Genomic DNA, 22969 nt, shown 5'->3' with positions numbered 1-22969 from the left:
GCCTTAAAATGTATCGGGCATAACTATTTAAAAAAAAGCCTATCATATTATTGTATACCTATGGGAATTGATTTGTGTGTTATGAAATATATTCGATCTCAAATACATATAACAGCAACTAAACTAGCCAATACATCCAATAAATAGTTTCTATATTGTGATTAAAGTTATAAGATCAAAATAAAAGAGGAATACGCCCTTGAATTATAAATGCCCATTCTAAGATATATAAAATAATAATATATAAATATTTAAAATAAACAATAAGTCTTATCCATGCATCATGGTAAAAACCACATTATTATCATATCAATGAAATTAGTTATTTTATTTGTTATCAACTTCTAAGAACATCCAATGTATATCATGTACTGCCAAGGTGAAACTATACTCATGGAATTATTGTTATTAAGTTTAACAATAATACTCACAATCTATGGAATAATATTTTTGTACTTTGAATAACATATTTGTTTATATCAAAAATTTAATTTAAGTATCTTTGGAACATTATAAAAATATATTTAATTTTTAAACTATTACACAAAATCACTTATGGGGCATTTTCTGAGGAATAATAGCAAAAAGGTTTTTACTGTTGCTGTATCTTGCCAGCTTGCCTGTTACCAGTTAGCTCGCTAAATTGAATGCAATAATGCATATTATATTTCTTAAAATTGTCCAAATAACTTAACAATACCTACAACACATTTGAAATATTTATTTACATGCCAGGTCAATAATGCTATGTAACGTTTAATATTTATTAGTTTTTAGGTATGAGAGCTTTCCAAAAATAACAACCTATTAAATTAAAATTTAAATAAACATTATATCTAGGTTAATATAAAAATCTACAATGTATGCAAAAAATCATCTATAACTCTATAATTAATGTTATTACATATTTTTTATTTTATAAATCTTAAACTACACCAATAACGGCCACTTAATAAACAAAAACAATTCATCCAAATATTTACATTATATTTGGATGCATATTAAATAATTTTGAATAATTTATTTATTCGTTATCAAACATTTTTAAAATATTAAAACTTTTTTTAATACCAATATTAATGTAAAAGAATTTCTCAAATGACACGGTAAAATATGTCATACACAATAATAAAACTTATTTTCAGTGAATACAATAATTGAAAAACAATTACAAAATTAGAAACTGTATAATACTTTATACATTAAGTTTATTTGTTTAATACAACAAATTATTAGGGAAAGAATCGATAAAATTTGTGATGAACTTAACTTAAATAATTAAAAAACCATAATATTATCTTTCTAACCAATAAAATATATATTTTATTAAAAACATAACATTGATTCGTCGTATTTAATTTAGTTATTTTCGTAGTTTTTTTTAATTAACATTAAATAGATTACAGTATAGGTAGTTAGTTCATTATAATTAAAAATTAAATTAATATTAACTATATCTATGGTATCTATACGCATAGTACCTACGTAATTCAAAAGTTTACAATTTGAAATTAACGTTTCATTACATATTCCATACTATATAATTCGTTAAAACCTTTAAAATCTGACACTATACGAATACATAGGTATTCTTAAACTTTCATATATTACGCAACTATTTAATATAGGTACCTAATAAAATTATATTATTAACATTGTTATTTTGGCGTCGAGAATTATATATTTTATTACATTTTTATAAATGACATAGATACTTACTATTTTGAGTTTTGACATATATTGTTTCTGTTTGATTATTAGTTAGTAGTTAAATATTACAAGTATCCATGGTTTTTTCAGAATTTGGGTCGAAATTATTTTTTATTTTCTTATATTAAAATATAATTTCAATTAAATAAAAAGCGTTTGCTTCTAACAGGAGAACTTTCATAACTCGTTGTATAAAAAATACACCAAATTCATAATATGAAATATACAACAGAAGCTTTTGCAAATTAAAAAAGTTTGTTCTTCCACGCAATTTGATAACTTACATATTTTCTAAACGATAATATAAACTTGTTAATTAAAATTAAAAAAAAAATTGAATTTTAATTGTTGATATAATTATTATATATATTGAAAAAGTTTGTTTTTAAATTATCAAATGACATATTCATAAATAAACGTTAAAAAGCGGTGCAGTCACCGTTGTCTTCTTTGTCATTTAGTAATACTGTCACACATATTGTGTTCAATTTGAATTCGTTGAAATATAATTCTGAGCAAAGATGATCTGTAAGCCTATATTTCCAAGTTTTTATTTTTTATTACTATACGGGATGATTCATAAATCATGCTTATATCCCTCTTTTTTGTATAATTGTACTCAAAATATGATTTTTGGAAATTTTAAATATACTCCGAGACTAAATTATTTTGGAATACATGAGATTTATCCTACCATTCACCTGTTGTGATACAAATGTTTTCTTTTTACATGAGTAGGTACTACAATTTTTAGTTTAAATTATTGAACAGATAATTTTTTTTTTTTTATGTATCTAAATCAATTTTCGAAAGTGCAGTTTTTAAGTTATTAAAAATTGTGTATATACTAAAGATAATATTCTATATCTTTATGATACTATAGCACGGATATGATTTAAATAGATATACATTTAATATTTGTTTGTTTTTGTTCTTATTAATTATTATTCAGACAATTTTAACAAATTGTAAAATGTTAATTAATAATATATTATATAATATAAATATTATAGTTTGCTTACCTACTATATTTTTAAAATCGATTAAAAAGCAAACATTACATTTCTTTCCTTTTTAATAGAATCACATATCTATCTTTTTTCAAAAATATAAACTAATCATTAATATATATTACAAGGTAATAATTACATGATAATATATTTTATGTTATTAGTATAAACATATATAATATTAACTATTATATAATAATTATTATAATTTATAACTATATTAGCACATATAATATTATTATTTACAACCTGTAATTAATTTAAAAGTTAATGCCGACATAGTACATACCGTAGGACGGTTTGAATAGGTTGTTGGTAAAAACAACTAAAAATTTTTCAAAATTTTTGAACATTCCATTAGAATAGAAAATGATGGTTTAAGTAATAGATAATTCTTTAAAGTTTCTGTGATTTATATTTTTGAATAATAACAATATAATACAAATACGATAAATCATAATTACACGTTAGTCGTTTGACGTTTTTGGTCGAGCATAAACATTTTAAACAACATATTCTATATATAATATATTATATAAAAAAAATAAAGACAACAATGATTACATTGTCTATAAATAGCTAAAAAACAACACAAACATTTTAAGAATTTTACTATGTCTGGAAAATGTTAATATAAATATTTGGAGGGAATTTAAAGTATCTACGGTTATTCGTTATTGTATATACGTATATTATTATATTATTATTATAAAGTATAAATAGTACCTAATATACAATTATTTTGTAAATAGGTATATATTACATATTGTTATTGCACTTTCATAGTATTTTACGAATATAATAACATTTTTGAAGTGGGGGGATGTTATAATTTATTTAAGCTTATTTACCTCTTGTTGTCAAATATGACATAATAATCTTACAACTGAATGTATACTTAAAATGAATGTCAGATAAAAAAAGTAGTAATAATAATATTGTTCATGAACTCATGTGATTATAGGACTACGCCAGGACGTATTGTTGGAGCAGTCTGGTGGTTCTTTACGGTGATATTGATATCATCGTACGTATCTAATTTCACAGCGTATTTGATCGTTCAGAAAATGTCCACACCAATCAGCACACCAGAAGATTTAGCTGCACAAACTGAAATTGAATATGGTGTTCTTTCTCATGGATCTACGTGGGATTTTTTCAAAGTAAGTAGTGCGCCTAAACTTGATTTACTGTTTTGAATTGTTCAAATGTTTTTTTTAAATACCTTAGATATTATAAAACTATAAAAACGATTAAAATACGAGGTAATAATAATTCTTCTATGAATCAATTGATATATTATCGCACTTAAACTATAATTTGTGTGTTATCGTTACCTTACGACATTGTTATTGACTTGATAAAACGTAAAAATGTCATGTAAAACCAAATCTCCTATATTATTGCATCATCTTTTCATATAATATATATTTTTATATAACATTTTAAACTATGTAATAATATTGTTTAAAATAATTTAAAAACAATATTTTTTCACAAAATTTACACTTTTAATTATACTACTATTATAGAAGTAAACAACCAGGGGCCAATTTGTTTATACGTATTATTTTATCTTTCTGCACACCAAACTATAGCTAGTGGGTTTCATTATTATTTTTATTATTCTATAAGAATCCAAAAAAAAAAAAATTATTTTTTATTCAAAAACTTTACGTCTGGCAGTGACTTTGTCATCGCCGTCGACATTTGGAATTATTCTCAATACTTGATTGCCCCCTTTAATAAGTTGTTTATCCAACGAGGTCTGCAAACGTCAACACCATTAAATTCAAACCACCAGACCTATGGAGATAAATTATTCACCGAATTCATTTTGTACTTGATTTTTTTACTGGGTGAAAATTGAATACTTTTCCTCAATAAACTTCAATACATTTACGGTAGTATACGTTAAAAACGATAGTAGAAATACAAATAAAACCCATATAAGTAGGTTCATAAGTAAAAGGTGTTGAACTAATATATAATTTTCTCATTACGAGTTCAGGGTTTGAGTTCTATCGACTGTATATCTTGGGATAGAGTGGCCACTCCTTTACTCTGGAGAGAACTTTTCGTTTCGGGCCATTCACCATGGTAGTTTCTTATATATGTTTTTGCTTCGCATAAAAAACCCACAGAGAAGCGTAGAAAAAAAAACTGAAGAGTTATCGAATGACTTACAATCAATCAACTTAACTAATTTCTAAAATGGATACATTAATAAGTAAATTTAAAAGTACATCAGTTTTTTTCTATTGTTATTGGTAATCATATTATTATTTGATTTTTGATTTTTGATTTTAGCATTCACATCATAATGCACTTATAATCCGTATTTAATCTAATATCATTACTAAACTATTAAATTATTATTTTATATGTGTCATTAAAAATATGCATAAGTAAATCAAATACTTTATTGAAATATATAAACTAAAAATGTAACCAATAAGTAACAATTATAGCTAGAGTTCATTTAGAATTTGATATAATTATAATATGTTATAACTTATAATGAACTGTATTCATCTAAAACTATAGTTGTAGTTACTTATTTGGAAAATTAAAACAAACCATAAAATGTAATGACTATAACTTATTATAAACCTATTACTTATATTTGTTTTATTACTATATAGAGATCGCACAGTTCGTTATATAGTAAAATGTGGCAGTTCATGAACTCGCGGACACATGTGTTCGTGGATACATACGATGAAGGCATCCAAAGAGTAAGAAACTCAAATGGCAAGTTCGCTTTACTCATTGAGTCCCCCAAAAATGACTTTGTGAACATGAGGAAACCTTGTGATACAATGAAAGTCGGACGTAACTTAGACGTCAAGGGCTACGGTATAGCGATGCCACTTGGGTCTCCGCTAAGGTGAGACTGATCTATTTTTTTATATATTATATATATATAATATTGACAAATCTCGTTTGGGGCTTTTGGGAAATAAGATCACCGACGGGATGTGAGGCACGGGTAAAGGGACGCAAGTGGGAATATTACGCGCGTCTTTCGGTTGAATGACTCTCTCGGATTACATTCCGCGAAATCACATTTTCCAAGACGAGAGTCTGATATGAAAAAAAGAAAAAGAAAACCCAATTTTCTGCGACACATTTTTGATCATAAGAAAAATAAATATATATATGACGTATACACATATTATTATACACACACATTATATATATAGAGGCACACTCATATATTATTATATATGTATACACGTATCTATTCAATGAGATTTGTAAAAATCACTGGTTAACTGACGCCGATCTCGAAACGTTGGTTTCTATATTCTAGTTCTATATTTATTAGAATATTCATGCTAAAATCTGAAGTTTCTCTAATCTTATTCTGATGATATCAGATAAAGTTAACGCAATGTGGATGTTTGCGTAGTATGCTTAACGAGATTTATTTACATGCTAAGACACAATAGACTGAAATTAACGATGGAAAGACTTATTATTAAAATACAATTTATGTTCGGAATGACGTGTTATATTGTTATAATATGTATGTCTATAGTATAAATTGTTTCATGATAATAGTATTATAATAAAAATACTCGATAGTATATTAAATTATTCACTACAATCATTACATATTATTTTTATATTACCCATCAAAAAAAACTATGTAGGTAGGAACTTTAAACATATTATTGTGTAGGTACTTATTTACTTTTTCAATTAATTAAATCGTGAATGGATTCTAATGGTATACCTGGATTCATAATTTATTGATCAGACGAGTACAAACAAATTTATAAATATTTTTTAAACAAAGAATTTTAACAGCGATTTAATTATTTAAATGGTCAATTTCAAATATACGTGAAATAATAATCGCTTCTGTTTATTTAATAAACCGGGAGTTGAATCAAGCGGACAGAAATAAACATTTAATTAAAATTATTTATAATCCAGTCGGAGATTGTACTTATATTAGGTATGCGTACGATAAACTAATAAATCGTTGGTACAAGATTTTGTAAATTTTTATATATAGTTTTTTCAAATTAAAATGTACCTTACTAAAAATAATTTATTCACGAAATGATTTAAAATTGTTCAATATTTATTTTTAACCATACGTATGCGTATAAAATATATTTTTATCCAGTGGTACCTCCTTAATACAATAGTTAGGTACCGTTTATTGATAAATGTCGATAGTAAAAATTAATGATTGATTCGATATATTATATTTATCTGATAAATTGTTTAAACAGTTGACGATTATGACAGAAAATTTGACTTTTTTTAAAAAAAATTGTTTACTTGTGTTATACATAATTTGTTCCGATATAATAATTATTTTTATTGCATTTGATCCCGCCTAGTCTTAAATTACTATTTTGTTTTTTTTTTTTTAATTTTATGTGTTTCTTATTAATTTATATTTACACAACAACTTATACAAACCAAGTATATATTATATCTCTAGGAATCAAATTAGATTGCCTAAAGATTTTCAGGACCACACGCAAAGGGTTTAATAAATCCAAATGTGCAAACTCGATCATTATTCAGTGTGATATGTATATTATATAAACACATAAACGTTATATATATTTATATTATACATAGGAACAATACATCAAACAGTCCATGTTTGAACACTGCCGAATTCAGAAAGGCTATATACTTATCAATGAGTTCTCAATTTAAATGGCGCGGGCGTATATAACAACATATTATATTAAACTCAAATTCTCTCAAAAACTCATTTGTACAATTTAATGGATTTTGTGTTTCTTATGAGTTTTCAACATATCTCATTCATTAAAGAGGAGTTAATGCTATTTAAAAATAATAATGGACTAGAATTATTATATACAATATATTTTTGATCTTTAGAATATGCAGCATCGACCCAAGGAAATAACTAATTTTGTACGAATGTTGATATTTTACATTTTATGTAGTCAAAACATGCTTTAAACATTCTCACTCATGTATCTTTATTAATAATTGTAGGGTCGTAAGGATATGGTTTTTAAAACAATACAACAAATTCATTTTAAATAAATAGTTATTATTAGTACCCTAAATTTTGGAAAAGTATTATAATTGAATTCAGTTTTAAGCCACTGGTGAAAAAAATTAATCGAAACTCAGATTTAAAATATTTCTTTAACCTGGTACTTACATATAGTTACATGTTATAAACCATTCCACCCCACAAGATTTCATTTGGTATGAAATATTAATATATTTTAATATAATAATCCGTGCTATCTGGCTATACATATAGATATTGAACAATAATTTCAAATATTCCAAAAATAGTTGATCATGACACACAGTGTACTTATAGGCGAAAATGGCACATAACTGCCTCTTACACGATAACTTCAAAGGATGGCACGGAATCATAGATGCCTAATGACATATACTAAGCGTTTATATGCTATAGCTTAATATTAATTTTATAATTTAAATTAAATTATCATAATTTAACATTATTATGGTTTAAAAAATCTATAAACTGTAAAACTTGGTTGGATTAAAATCGGTTTCACTTTCTAGATATAAAAATTATATATTTTTACTTTACGTAGTTGTTCTAGAATTTAGTCGCCATGTGTCATACGTAGATTTAAAATTAAATAATTAATTTTCACTTAATGAGAGATGTCTATGAATACATACACTATTTTAATAATAATAATAATAACATTGTTAATTAAAAGAACTGAGGGTTATTTATATTTTGTCGAACAAGTTGGTGGCGCGTTTGTAGTCGCTTGTGGTGGTGATTGAGTTTGAGTGTTAGCAAAGTTCTTCAGTTAATGAATAGAGAAGTTTAGAGCTTTCTCTAGTATGCAGGTTTTCCATGAATATGTGTGTTAATATCGAGTTGCACTCTACGTGTGGTGTATATGTGGTAGGTACGCCACCGGTACCTATAACCTGACTATATTAGGTTAGACATCAAATGTGAGAAAGTTACATGTGGTCGATGTGAAATCTAGTGGGTTAAGCTTGGTGTTTATTATTGTTGAGACTTATGATAAATACATTAATTAATTTTTGGATTCTTAGAATGTAAAATATACAATTTCTAAATTATTATGTACCTAGCAATATATACATTTTATTAAAACCCGGTAGGTATGACATTACCTAACTGGTGTTAAATAATTTCAAAAGTTCGTGCTGTAGGTACCTACATGACACATAACTTTTGACTGATAGTTAAGTAATTTAAATACTTTTTAAACTAACAAATCAATATATTATATTTATTTTTGATAATAGTTTGTTTGTTATTTTTAGTAAGTAATAAATCTTTTGTATTTTTGTTTTAGTGGTTTTATATATAAACAATATTCTCGTTCAACATTGTTTTACCATCCGATCGAATCCTATAAGCGATTTATAAGGGTATCAAGAGGGTCCCCGAGGGCCATCGAAAAATGCTCTAGAGCCAAAAAAAGGGGGGGCAGTGGAGGAATGGTGGTGCTTTGCAGTTTGATCTATATGATTGTCCTTCCGTTAATTTTATCCCCGCCCAAATGGTATTCTCTTGGGTCTATTCGAACACAACACCTATATTGAACTTATTTCTCTTTTATGCGCTTTGCGCCAATATTTTGTACATCCAAGGGCAATTTATATCTTTGTAAAAATTATTGAACTATACACAAATAAATGTATCAGTAGAAGGTCGAAAATTCAGTCTAAATGGTTTCTACTAACAGTGGATAAATCAATTATATTAAAGAATGATATTAAAAATATTGTTTTATGAAGTAAAATATTAGACTAAGAAATAAATAAATATTAATTAACGTACCTATTATATAATAGTTGAGAGTTATCATTAATATAATTCTTATACATTAATAACATTACATTTGTTATCGATAATAGTTAGTGGTATTTTTGTTCCATCATTATATGCTATTTATAATTAATTTAATGAATACAATTATTTTTTTTTAGGCTTAACATACAGGTAGGGCATTCGGACCCTTTTCCATCATAACCTCCAAATATTTATTTTCTATCTATATGCCTGTTAGAAGCTATCTATAATTCTAAGATGTTTATTCCTATTATTATACTCAAAACTTCCATGACTCTGTCCGAGTCTTTATCTTGGACGGCCAGAAAGTCTTTTTTATATTTAAATTTGTTTTATATTGTTTATTATTTATAAAATAATTATTAATATAATTAAAATATATTATACTAATATTAATTAGTATATTAATATTTATTAATATAGTGCATTTGTTGTTGTTACTGTTTAGGAATCGAATAAATGCTGCAATTGTTCAATTAACCGATAGCGGTGAACTTACAAGGCTAGAAAACAAATGGTGGGTTGATGAGTGCGGTTACGAGGCAAAGGTGAGAAATAAAGAACGATACTTTAAATTGTTTTTTTCAAATTTATCTTTTCAATAATTTATTTATTTTTTCGATTAATTTTTATTTAGATCAATAACATTATTGTACCTATATGTTATTTGACCAATATTTGGAATTACATATTTAAAAATTAGCATTAGTTAAAAAAAAAATATTTTCATGAGATTCATAAATTATAGAATGATTAAAAATAAGATAAAACTGTTTATTTAATAAATTAATTTGGTAATTCCGTTGAACGATACAATTGTGTTTGCCAGATATTTAAAAAATTATGCACAATTTTCGTTGTTTATATATAACTTCTTTACACGGGAGGTGTCATCGGTTGTTAATTTTTAAACTCTTTTTTCCCCCCGATATTTGTAAGTTTGACAAATAACTTGCAAAAAATAGGGTACATTGAGAAATTACTCAAATTATATAATGCGATGTTGACTGAATGTAAGCTAAATTCACTTCAGCGAATCGAAAATATATGTTTGTTTAGTAATGTAATGATCGAAATCTCAATTTTGGGGGAAAGAAATAATGTATAAATAAAACAATCCAAAAGTCATTTATTTTTTCAAAAGAAAAATACATCGAGGGTTGGCCACTTAAAGACCGTTTTGAACAAAAACGGTAGTTGAATTTTTAAAACTTTACTTTCAGTCCATTTGCTTGTTCGCAGTTTTACATTACTAGCAAACCCGCAAACAAAAAAAAAAAGAGAAAAAAATAGGTTATAGCAGCAATTTATGTCCTTTTTATTTTGAACTTGGTGTGGGAGTGCGACGGTAAACTTTTCTCGCTTCTCTCTGTCCTTGTCGTGCACCATAAAACACGAAATATCACTGAATTTTATTAAAAAAAAGTCAAAAATTGCCAACGTTCTACATACCGCACGTCTTAATTCCCGCAGGAGTCTTTCCGCAATGCCGAGTTGACGTTAAACAACATTGCTGGTATATTTTACATACTAGTACTGGGACTCATTGTGGCCATAGCCGTGGCATTGTTCCAGTTCTGCTACCGGACGCATTCGGATCAAGCCAACTCAAAAGTAATACGACCATTATAATATATTTTTTACACTTATATATTGTTATGTTTTATAAATAATGCAATATTGTTAGTGCATGCATAATTTTGCCTCGAGTACATATCAGCGGTCGAGTGCTCTCAAATTCTAATGGTATAATATATGCTCACGTTAGGCGTCGTTTTCGGGTGTGTGGGTGTTTTTGACGTTTTCAGATATAATATTATGGCCATGAATGAAAATGTGATTTTTAATGGTAGGCAATAATTCTTTCGATTGTACCTACCAGTTACAATAAAATGATTTTGGTTTTAAAAGGTAACTGTATATAAAAACCAAATTGGTTAGGTTAGGTTAGGTTGCATTAATAAAATACACAATATTATAATACCTACATATACAGTTAACTCTCGCAGGAAACCGGATGTTTAATAAATTAATGGAATACAATTTAGTTATCAAGATTTGACTGCGATTCGTTGGCTCATAACAATAAACGCTAACTTGATTATTTTGTAAATCAAAATTTTACAATTTTATACATATTATAGTCTTGGGTAAAATACTAATTTACTAGAACATTTTTTAGATTATTTGTTTATTTTTTATTTACCATATCTTGTTAAATTCGCGTTACAATATAGTAGCGAAAATATGGTTTACAAATCATAATTTAATTTGTTCATGTCAACCTAAAAACCTAAGTAGGTAATTAAAATTGGCATTTACGTTACCTACTAGTTTTATTTAAATACGCCTATATCTATTTTGATAAAAATTAGATATATTGTTTTGAAGGTATGCAAAAACTTAGATCTTCTTTTAAATTATCCTTTTACGGACTTGTCGTCATTAGTTGCATTCCACTGTTAGATACGTATAGCGTCTTTTATAGATATGATTATTGCATAATATTGTAATAATGTTATATATAATAATAATATATTATATTAGGAAATGTGCACACTAAATACTATGCAATTAATCGATTTATATCATTGGGCTACTAATAAGTAATGATATGATAATGAAAACTTTATAATTTAATGATAACGATTATATTTTAAATATACCTAACTAGGTATTTATTATAATAATAAGTAAACTTTTTTTTAGCCATAATAGTCGATGACTGAAGGCTAATAACAAAAAAAAAAAGTTTACTTTTTTAATTAAGTTATTACGATTTAGTCTAATAATTTATTGATATGAAAAATAAATATTCTCAATAAACTAATATAGAAAACATTTTTAGATTTTATATATTTTTGAAATCCAATAATCCATAAGCTACGTCTTTTTGTTAGAAAAATTAAATCTATTCATAAGATATTTTTAAAATAGATTTTCTGTCTGTCGTATGTTCATTTTGTAATACGATAATACATTTTAACTTGTATGTACTATATATAAACTTCAAAAGGATAAAGATAGTTGGTTAGTATTGCCTAGAGCATTTACCAAAAGTTTACGGTGTTTAGTATTATAGTTCTAGGTAAGTCTTTTAAAGTTTTATAAGATGTTTATAGGAGTTTTAAAAATAACTACAAAGACTATAAAGAGTAAATACACTGAATAATATAATTATTATATTGATTTCGCTATTTTAAAACATAACGTCTTTACAAAACAAATGTTGTAATTACACTGGCCACATTATTTAAACACTGAAAATAAAATTGTTCTTATAAAAGTAATATTTTTAGGATCACCTACCAATGTATTACGTAATGTATCTATGTATCATTTTACGACATTTATACGTATGAATTATGCTTGAATAAATATTTGTTAAAATAACACAAAATAAATTATCAATCAGTTTCAAATAGATCACTGTGATTGTAAAAATTAAGAGGAGTTTAAATTACCTATGAAGAGTACAGTTTTCAATTTTCTGGTAGTTTCTAGAAGTATTAAAGAAATTACCAACAATATGTGAAAAAACGTTGAAGAATCTCATCAAGCGTAGTTTTCAGTAACATTCAACAATAAATCATTGCTTTCAAAGATTTTTAATCAGCTTTTAAAATGTATAAAAGTGAAAAATATTGATATGTACTATATATATATATATATCTATCAGATTACCTATCAAAAATAAACAGTATATTGTATGTTCATTACTTAAAAACATTATAAAGAATATTATTGATTTAATACAATATTTAATACAATTGTCTTCTAAATTAAAAACTAAACATTAAAAGTTCTAAAAGTTTAATTTTGTTATTTGAATCAATGAAATACACTGTATATAATGTTTAACAGTTAATATGACTGTATTAATATGACTATAGTAACTATTTACTATAGTCATATTAATACAGATAAAATGAAACATAAGAAACATTACCAAACCTAAAAATTGGATTTATTTGTACACTTAGACTAACACAACCTCGCATCTGTTGCAGTATAAAAGTATTCAACGTTTCCAGTAATGTATTATATAATAATATAACATACTAACATATTATTTACAAACAAAGATTTTGTGACAGTTATAATTTACGCACTAACCAACATACATGTATCGTTTTACCTACTTTTAATGCAAACAATGTAATAATATGCCAACGAATATCATATGAGACATCTGAAACAAATTGTTTACATTATTTTCCTTAATAAATGTCTTACCTCAACCACTTTAATTATATGCAAATTAGATGTTGCACTTACGAACGGAAAACATTGTTGTTTGCGCTGTTATTATACTGTTTATTTCACTCACTAAAACCATGCTTCCAATTGAATCAATTAAAGTTTAATGAATTGCTGTCAACTAAATTTTGCTCCGATGGTCACAATATACATCAATAAATATATTTTGATAGCCCCAATGATAAACACGTGTATATAAACTTAGCTTTATGCGTTAGGTACTATTGTTGTCTGAGAAATCAAAATTAATTTTCATAATATAGCGCATGACATTCGTATTTACCTAGCTATGTCAACAACGATAATTATAATACAAACATTTTATGAGTTTTATACTGATATATCGTAGTAAGTAATGTTTATTTATTTCATGTGTTTTATATCCAATATTTTAATTGTGGAAAATAAATAAACAATTTTAATTACTTGAAGGATGCATCATCATAACATTGCTCTTTTCTTCACGAAATTTAAAACTATCTTGAATAATAAAAAATGTAATTATTAGAGAGTAGATGCATATTTTCAAATATATTATTTTTAATAACTGATTAGTATAAACACCGTACAATTGTAATAATACAAATCTTCCGATATCATCTGTATAATATGAAGTATTGAATCTACATTTGTACTAAATAATGGAAGTTATTTTTACAAACTATAATTCATTTGCGTTTTTTTAAAATAAAAATTAGATTACCATTGTTATGAATACACGTTTCATTGTTTCAGAAACTACCAACTTAATTTTAACGAGTTCCTAAAAAACAATTTAAATTTATGAAAAGTTGCATTAATCATTTTAAATATACACTTAACTGTTAAATAACTTTCAATTACTAATCAATATACTTTGTTTGATGTCAAATTATATGTAGGTACGTCAACTGTCTTTTTTTAAACATTGCTTTTTGCACAAAATATAATACCCATTAATTTATAATTATTAAAATTACAAACATCATATAATGAGTAGCATGGTTTTAGTATTTATATTCGTTGTACGCCAATTTCACTTCGTTTTAAATGATAAAAAATTAAATTAAAGAAACATTTTTTTTTTATAATATGTAGTAATTATATTACGCCACAAAGATATTATAAATGTATTAATTTGTAAATTACGTTAAAAATATGTTTCATACTTATATGATTAAAAAAGATAATAAATACCTAAAAAATAGAAATAACAATAAGAATATAAGTTAAAATAATTACAATATAATGAATCATTTCAATTAAAAAGCCATATTATGATATTTAGTCAATTCCAATTTTTGTTTCGGAAATATATTTAAAAGTTTTGATAGTCTTAAAACATTTTACTCAAACGGGTAAAAAATGTGTTTTGATTTTTTTTTAGTATAAAAATAAAAATTTAAAAAAATGGCATACCGTCACCTTTTAGCAACTATAATCAAACAAAGTGACATGGATAGCAGCGGGATATTTATTTTATAGTAAAGAAAAATATATTAACGTCACCTGCGGGTTATTGCACTTACTTTAATAGAAAAAAGTTTAAAGAACGGGCAAATCCCACTACGCTGCTTTTTGGCTTTTAATTTTATAATGAGTTAAAATGTTTAAAACTGTAATTCTTAGTAATACATGCACTTTATTTGTTTAAAATAATTAATATTAGTTCATTAATTGATGTGATCTTTCTATCACCTTTGAAGGAATATTTTTCTTAAATGTCCATGATTACCTAAAGGTTTTTTTTTATATTTAAATTTTCTATACTCATAATTATTATGATTTATGCTTTAGAAATTATTTTAATCCATATTATATTACGATAAATAATTATTATATGAAATCAAACTATATATTTTAGTTTAAATGTATACATACATTATATATATATACAGTATATACATTACAATGTAGTTTAAATTTATATAAAAAAAAACAATAATTGACGGGAGATATTTACAAGCTGAGATAGCTGCTACGTATGGGGTATTGGGATAACATTATTCCCAATAATAATAATAGGTTTTTAAACCTATAACAGTATAATTTTAAATATTATTACTAAATGGTAATTATATTATTTATATTGAATTTATTTATAACACTTACCTATATTAGCATTTTCTATACACCATACAATTTTCCAAATATTTTGACTTATTTTGAGCTGTTTACGGACATTTACAGTTTTCATTTTTTTAAGTTTTTTTTTATAAATATCAATAAAATTTTATTTATTTGTTAAATAAGCTTGAAAATTTAAGACAAGGCTCCTAGTATATTTTTCCAAAGGCAGATGAAAAAAATTAAAAATCCATCGTGACAATTTTTTTTTATAAGCATTTAAAGTTCAAATATTGACAAAATACGTAAAAATGACGAAAATTTTCAAATTATTTTGAGTTAGAAATTCATAAAAAATTTTCATTTTGAATCTAACATTTGCAAATGTAATACGAAATTCCTCATAAGTTTGTCTACCTTTATCAGAAAAAAAAAATGTATACAAGAAAGTCAAATTAAATTTTTATGAGCGTTTGAAGTTCACTCGATTTCTCATGTAACAATTCTGTTATTTTATTGTAATTAAAAAAAGGAATGACTGTAGATAGGTACTTTTTTGTTGGGTAAAAAAGCGTGAAAATTTAATGCAAGGCTCCTGATATATTGTTACAATAGCAGTTGAAAAATATTAAAAATACAAAGGCATAATTTTTTTTATAAGCATTTAAAGTTCGAATTTCGACAAAATGTATCAAATTTAAAATTTAATAATTATTTTGTAGTTAAAAATGTATAAAATGTTCAACTTTTATAGTTAAGGATTGAACATTTAAAACAAGGTTCCATGTAAATAGGTTATATATAAATTACTTTATTCATAATAATATCATCAAATACACTTAGTAATATCATTTGCTGACTGACCGTTTTCGCTCAGAATCGTTTTTCTTATACAATGATATTCTATCATTGAATTAAAATTTAACACCACCTATTACAGTGACCCACTTGTAATCTAATGTACAGCAGAGCCCACTTGCCCACCTTTTTTTATTTTATATTCAAAATATTTACAATCTATACAACGTTGAGTACAATAAGCAAATTTTATAATTTAATGGTAATAGTGACAGGAAAATTTAACATCAGTGGGCAGGCACTCAGCAGCGCCAACCGGCCGGGAAATTTATTTCCTATAACATGATATTATAGACTATTTATATTGTTACTAAATTTCTCCATCGCGTCAGTTAATTTAATATTATTATTATATATATTTTATCTATTTGATGTTTTTTGTATAATATATTTTATTTTAGATAAGTATTCCATTATTCCCGCTGAGTTTTATAAAAAATTACCTAACTTAATGGACCATTGATGGGCCACTAAATCATTGTATAAGGGAACATTAGCTCACTATTGATTCATTAATATATGTTTAGTCATTGTTTATGCAACCCGGCAGGCTAGCAGAGTGATAAAAAAAATAATTAAATTCAAATAACTTATCATAAATGTACTAACCATGACAACAATGGATTTGTTTTTAGTATTGAGTTAAATTATCACTCCTAGTCAACGAAAGCCCGCTGATTTGACAATCGAATTTTATAGATATTTATTGAGTTATGTGTTGATTTTCAATGACGATTAAAATTTTTACCTCACACATCATACGAGAATATTATAAGAAATAATTTTGAATTGTGTGAAAGAATATAATGTATACATTCAAGCCCGGATTAAGGGTGGGGGGTCCAGGGAGGACCATGGCCCCCGGGTCTCGATAGTTAGAATTTATTTAGGGGCCTCAGATTCGTCGATTATTTTTTTCATTATAGGCTATAGCACTTTATAAATCACCTAAAAAAAAAATCGATGATTATTTAGCGAGGAAAAAAGCTTGTAAATTATTATTTATAAATAAAGTTATTATTCATTATTTATTGATATGTACCTAATATCTATATATATTTAAGATAAAGGGTACCTATACCTATATTATAATATTAAATAATATAATATAATATACCTCATTTAAAACTCAAAATGTCTTAATCCGGGCTTGTATACATTAGGTCTGATGTAGAAGAATGAATGTAATATATTATGTGTAATCGGTTCCCATAGGTATAATTTAGAATATTTTTTTTCAGAAGGAGGGGGCGAATGAAAACATTTGTATTATTTCTTGGTCACCAACTAAATCTCTTCATTGTATTAATTATTGCTGTACCCCTATTATATATTATATTAAACAAGCATTTAATACTATATTATTTTATTTTTACTCTCTCTTATATCTAAAAAAATATATGATAGATAAGAATTTTTATTATTTCTTGCTAAATAATAAGTGTGCCAGTATTAATTATTAGCCGTGGTCGCTATACAGTATAAAGTATGGGATGACATTAATAAAAATGTATGATTTGATATATGATACATTAGTTAGTCTCTAAACCCATAACCTAAAATATTATTTATCAAGTGGTAATTATATTGAATTTATTTTTAACACTTAGATACTTGTATTGTTGAAATGTATAATTGAATTAAGTGAATTTCAAGATGTGATGACGATAAAAAAAAAAAAAAAACAATCATGTAATATTTAATTTAATTAATCATAATTGAAATGCTTTACTGAGTAATAACCAGTTAGTGATCTTGCGTGTTCAATTATTTTTTGTTAACGGAAAAAGTTGTAGGAGTAAGGGAGTCTGAATAAATCCCTTTGGGCTTAGCAATAGATGCCCGCAAAAAACCCTCACGCTCCACCGAGACTGTGGCTTATCGGCCATCAATATAAGATCAAAATCCAATTTCGTTGACAAATTTTTTTTTCCCCGTTGATATACGACTATATTCCATCGAGACCTAAGAAAAAAAAACTGATATTTCATTACTTAATAAATAAAATACGGACTTTTTTTACTATAAATTCAACCGTGGTCGTTTGACTATATTTTTATTATACTGATACTTTTGAAGTGTGACTAAGATTTGATTTGTATGGAAATGTATAACGCATATTAAAATATAAAATATTCTTTGAAATCTGCACAAAGGATCAAAATCAGAGATTATAATATTTACCTAGAAATAATAAATTGTATTACTATTCGATTTTTACCAATGCTATTCATATTCTATAAGTTAGGTACGCATAGGTACAAATAATATTAAATAGAATAATATCTTGATGTTTTGTTATTGTTAAAGTTAATAAATTTTTATTTTTCTTAATTTCTTCCTAACTTGACCTAACAGCAAAACATAAACAGATATATACCGTACAGAACTATCGATATATATTATTGAAATACGATATTAATTCTCGTGTCTATATTGTTGTCTTATAGGCTTAAAAAACAATCGTGGGTCGTAAATATTATTGTCAGGGTGCGTATAAAAAAAATTTACTGATACGCCTTGTTTATAATGTTTATATTATTATAATACGGTCTTTGTAGATATTATTACTATAACAATTTCTTCTGGCGCTTGACAAGCGGAAAAAATAAAACAACACATCGATTCGTATACGTCGGGTGTTCGCTCATAATAATATATGGCCTGCCACGGAAAACCGTTAATAATAAATATTGTTTTCGCGCGCAAATGCCACCACCGATGAGAAATTATAAAAATTATCGTCGCTCACGAGTATTAATCGAGAACGATTTTTTACGGTTGTCGTTTGACTGGTTGTTGTGTACTCAATCGGTGTCTGAGAAATCGGTATCGGCAGTGTTTAAAAGTTTACGCGAGGGATGAAAATAATATTATTAACGAGTATATATACGCGTAGAGCCGGAGATGGACGCCAAAGTTTCACGTCCTCGGGCCGTCTATCATTGCTACGACTGACTATAATTATAAATTATTACTTGTCGCGTTGTATAATAAAATATCTTTCAGTCTGAATTTATACCGTTCGCTGTACATGCCGGTCTGTGGTCATAACAGGGAAATCACCACTCAATCGATTTGAAATATAATTAAATGAGCTAAGAAAAGCCAATACACTTTTTTGTTAATGTTACATTTTTTAATTTCTAACAACATTTTTTTTAGATTGTCTGGAAACGAGCGCGCGCTTTACGTTTTTTTAAAAATCCTTTAGATTGATAAACATTTTGAAATATCGAAAGTGTTTATTGCGAACGAAGCGATTGGCTCATCGCGGTTGACCATATCGGTAAAATTCTAAATACCACTCCTCAGATTTTTTCAACGGGTTTCGGGTATTTTTTCTACATTTTTGTTCACGCTTAGAATTTCACAAATAAAATTATCCTCTGCGGCTGGCCAATCAGCGGCGCGTCTTCAAAACTCACGCGATATGCCATGGCCAGCGTTATAACCGTAATGCCAATGGATATTATCATAATGATATTGTACCTATATAGTGGACGAGCACATTACGATAATAATATTATATTGTAATACTATATTCGATATTATAATGACGGCGCAAATACAATAATCTGCCCGTCCAATCAACAAACGCCAGTCTATTATAGTACGCAGTAATCGCGTTGTTGTTAGCCCGGTATCCGACGCGTGTAAAACTATTAGCGCCGGACCAACAAAACCACTTAGCAAGTTTTCCAATTAATTCACCGAAGACTATACTGCCGCATGCCACGCGAACTCTGCGGCCGCGCGTGCCACTCGCGTTATCTTGGGGGCCCGCTCTCTCCGGGGCCGATATTATATTGTTTCGATTTCGACCTGAACCTAATACGATTTTTCCCGTTTCTAGTTTCAGTTGCCGGATGCCGTGAAAACAGTCGGAAAGTACAAGAACAACAGGCATGACCCCGAGAACGGCGGCAGGGTGAGTGTTATAGTCCAATCGTCTCTCGTAGTCGTCGATATTATATTATATTATGTTTGTGTTACACTTTTATCGTTATTGTACGGTGTCGATCGTGTTGTGAACAATTCGAGTCTATATACGTTTAAAGTCACATATTATTATTATTTTGTTTACACCGGACGGCATAGTTCAATACGATGTCATAATAATAATATATACCTAGTGTATGATGGCATAACAGTCGTTATTGAAAAATTCGATTTCCGCGTTGAGAATTATTCGTACGCGAGGGAAATTCGATTTCGATTTAAAAATTTGCACCCAATGCACATTTCCAATGAGACGGCAGTATACGGGTGTAAAGTAGACGGATAGTCGCATCAGGTATCTCGATCGTTTATCACTATCCGTCGTGAATATAAATTTTTTTGTAAAGCACGAAATAATATTATAATGTTTGCTTATTGGTAGTAGACAGTATATTTTATACTCCATGAGTTTTATTAGGCGTTAAGACAATCGTTTTTCTCTTGACACTATTTTAAAAACAATAAAGAAGTAATTTAAAAAAAAAAAATAGCATTTTGTTTTTTTTTTCACATTGACTCGTATTACACCTGATCAATAAAATGTTTTTTTTTTTTTAATTTTATTTTTCTTATAGGAAACTCCAGTGGACATGTGTAGAGTGATCGGCACGTAGGAAAAAATACACGTCTGTCCGCAATGCTTATTGAAACTCCCTGGAGATAATCTTTGGTAAGTGTAAATGACTTTAATTAGTTTATCATAAATGTAAATTAAATTGAGTTTGATTATTGATTATTAAAATCCATATTATTTTATTTGCTCGCTTTTATAATGATATCGAAAAAAACCGCTTAGATACCTAATTTAAACGAATGACGATAATCAAACTTATGATTAATAAGACAAAGATACAAAAAAAAAAAAAACAAACGTAACTAATTATTATGGGAAACGAATTGTTATTTTTGTTTTAAAATTTGACATAGTACGTCAATTAACTGAATTATGGTCTTGACAGTTTAAAGAGAAGGAAATTATTTTTAGCGCTTGACAAATCGCAATAATCATTCAATACGTTTAAGACATTATTTTTTCATTTTTTTTTTTTAAATAACATTGGTCTCGTTGTATATACTGTGCATATACTATGACTGCGAGATATTGTGACATTAGTGTCAAATATTTTTCGCTTGGAACTATATACAACCTACCAATTTGCTTAATACCATGCTTGTGACAATGATGTATTTATTCTCCAGATGAAAAACAATACGTTCGAGTCCTAAACGGAAAATGCCTTGTACATTTATTATATATACAGAAGCCCATCTCCCAGATGCAGATGAAAAACACTTTCAATTCTCAAACTCTGGAATTCGTTTTCCGATAACTTGAAATTGTTTTTTCTCTCTTGCTCTATATTTCTCTCTCTTTTCTCTCACTCTCTATCTCTTTTGCTCTCTCTCTCGTATATCTATTCCTATACATTTTGAATTGTGAAAAATATATACATTTTTAATTTTTTTTGTAATCTAAACTCATTATTGTTGTACAGATGTAAAAGGAAAATATAAAATGAACAAAAAAAATCCCCCCTCTTAGTAAATTAAACATAGTTATATTTCAGCGTTATTAAAAATGTCAATATATCATTCATCGTTACTATTAATTTGAGTACCATCTAAACATTTAATTGCATTGTTGTATTGTTTTCATTTATTGTTTGTATGGATACATTTATAGGATGACTGAGATGATTTTGAAACAAGAATGTGTAAATAAATATTATTCAATATGTTACTAACTTTTTCAGTACTTACTTTGAAATATATTGTTTTGTTTTTTCGTTAAATTTTGAGTTGTTTTAAGTTAAGTAATGATAATATAAGTTGAAATTTATAATAATATTTAACGTTGATGTTGTTTGTTTTTACACGATTATTTTGTATTTTGTACAAATTAAGAAAGAATTTTTTTTCAAGTATCAACAATTTACGAACCTTATGAACAACTTGTATTACCACTAGAAATTAAGTATGTAAATATAATATTATATGTGCCATAATTGTTTTTAAAAAAAGCGTTTATTTATTGTCTAATATCCATTTAATGCAAATCCTTGAGAGTATTTTTTCCACTTTATTCAAGTACAAAAATAAAAAATGGTTGTGATCCCATTCGTTGTTTAATACTTTTTTCGAATAAGTAAGTAAACAAGAATGTTTCAACTGTTGATGAAAGTAAAGTTTTCGTAACAGTCAATGGTCAAATGCTGCGTACAAAACTTAATTAAAACGTTCTTGAAAACGA

The 22969-nt window shown here is 26.5% G+C and overlaps 1 protein-coding gene across 1 annotated transcript in view; it reads left to right on the top strand.

Annotated features, from left to right (window-relative positions):
* The window catches only part of LOC100159738 (glutamate receptor 1), a 205493-nt gene extending 182754 nt beyond the window's left edge, over positions 1 to 22739 (top strand). Inside the window, exons 14-20 of the mRNA XM_029487942.1 lie at positions 3685 to 3883; positions 5366 to 5610; positions 10001 to 10100; positions 11026 to 11166; positions 20573 to 20647; positions 21294 to 21388; positions 21919 to 22739. Of these exons, the coding sequence (XP_029343802.1) occupies positions 3685 to 3883; positions 5366 to 5610; positions 10001 to 10100; positions 11026 to 11166; positions 20573 to 20647; positions 21294 to 21332 (799 nt within the window). The 3' untranslated portion in view covers positions 21333 to 21388; positions 21919 to 22739. The remainder of the gene's footprint in view (positions 1 to 3684; positions 3884 to 5365; positions 5611 to 10000; positions 10101 to 11025; positions 11167 to 20572; positions 20648 to 21293; positions 21389 to 21918) is intronic.
* The last annotated feature ends 230 nt before the right edge of the window (positions 22740 to 22969 follow it).

The sequence above is a fragment of the Acyrthosiphon pisum genome, chromosome A1, assembly GCF_005508785.2.
Source record: "Acyrthosiphon pisum isolate AL4f chromosome A1, pea_aphid_22Mar2018_4r6ur, whole genome shotgun sequence".
In the NCBI taxonomy this organism is placed as follows: Eukaryota; Metazoa; Arthropoda; class Insecta; order Hemiptera; family Aphididae; genus Acyrthosiphon; species Acyrthosiphon pisum.
This window is presented reverse-complemented; position numbering and strand designations above follow the sequence as displayed.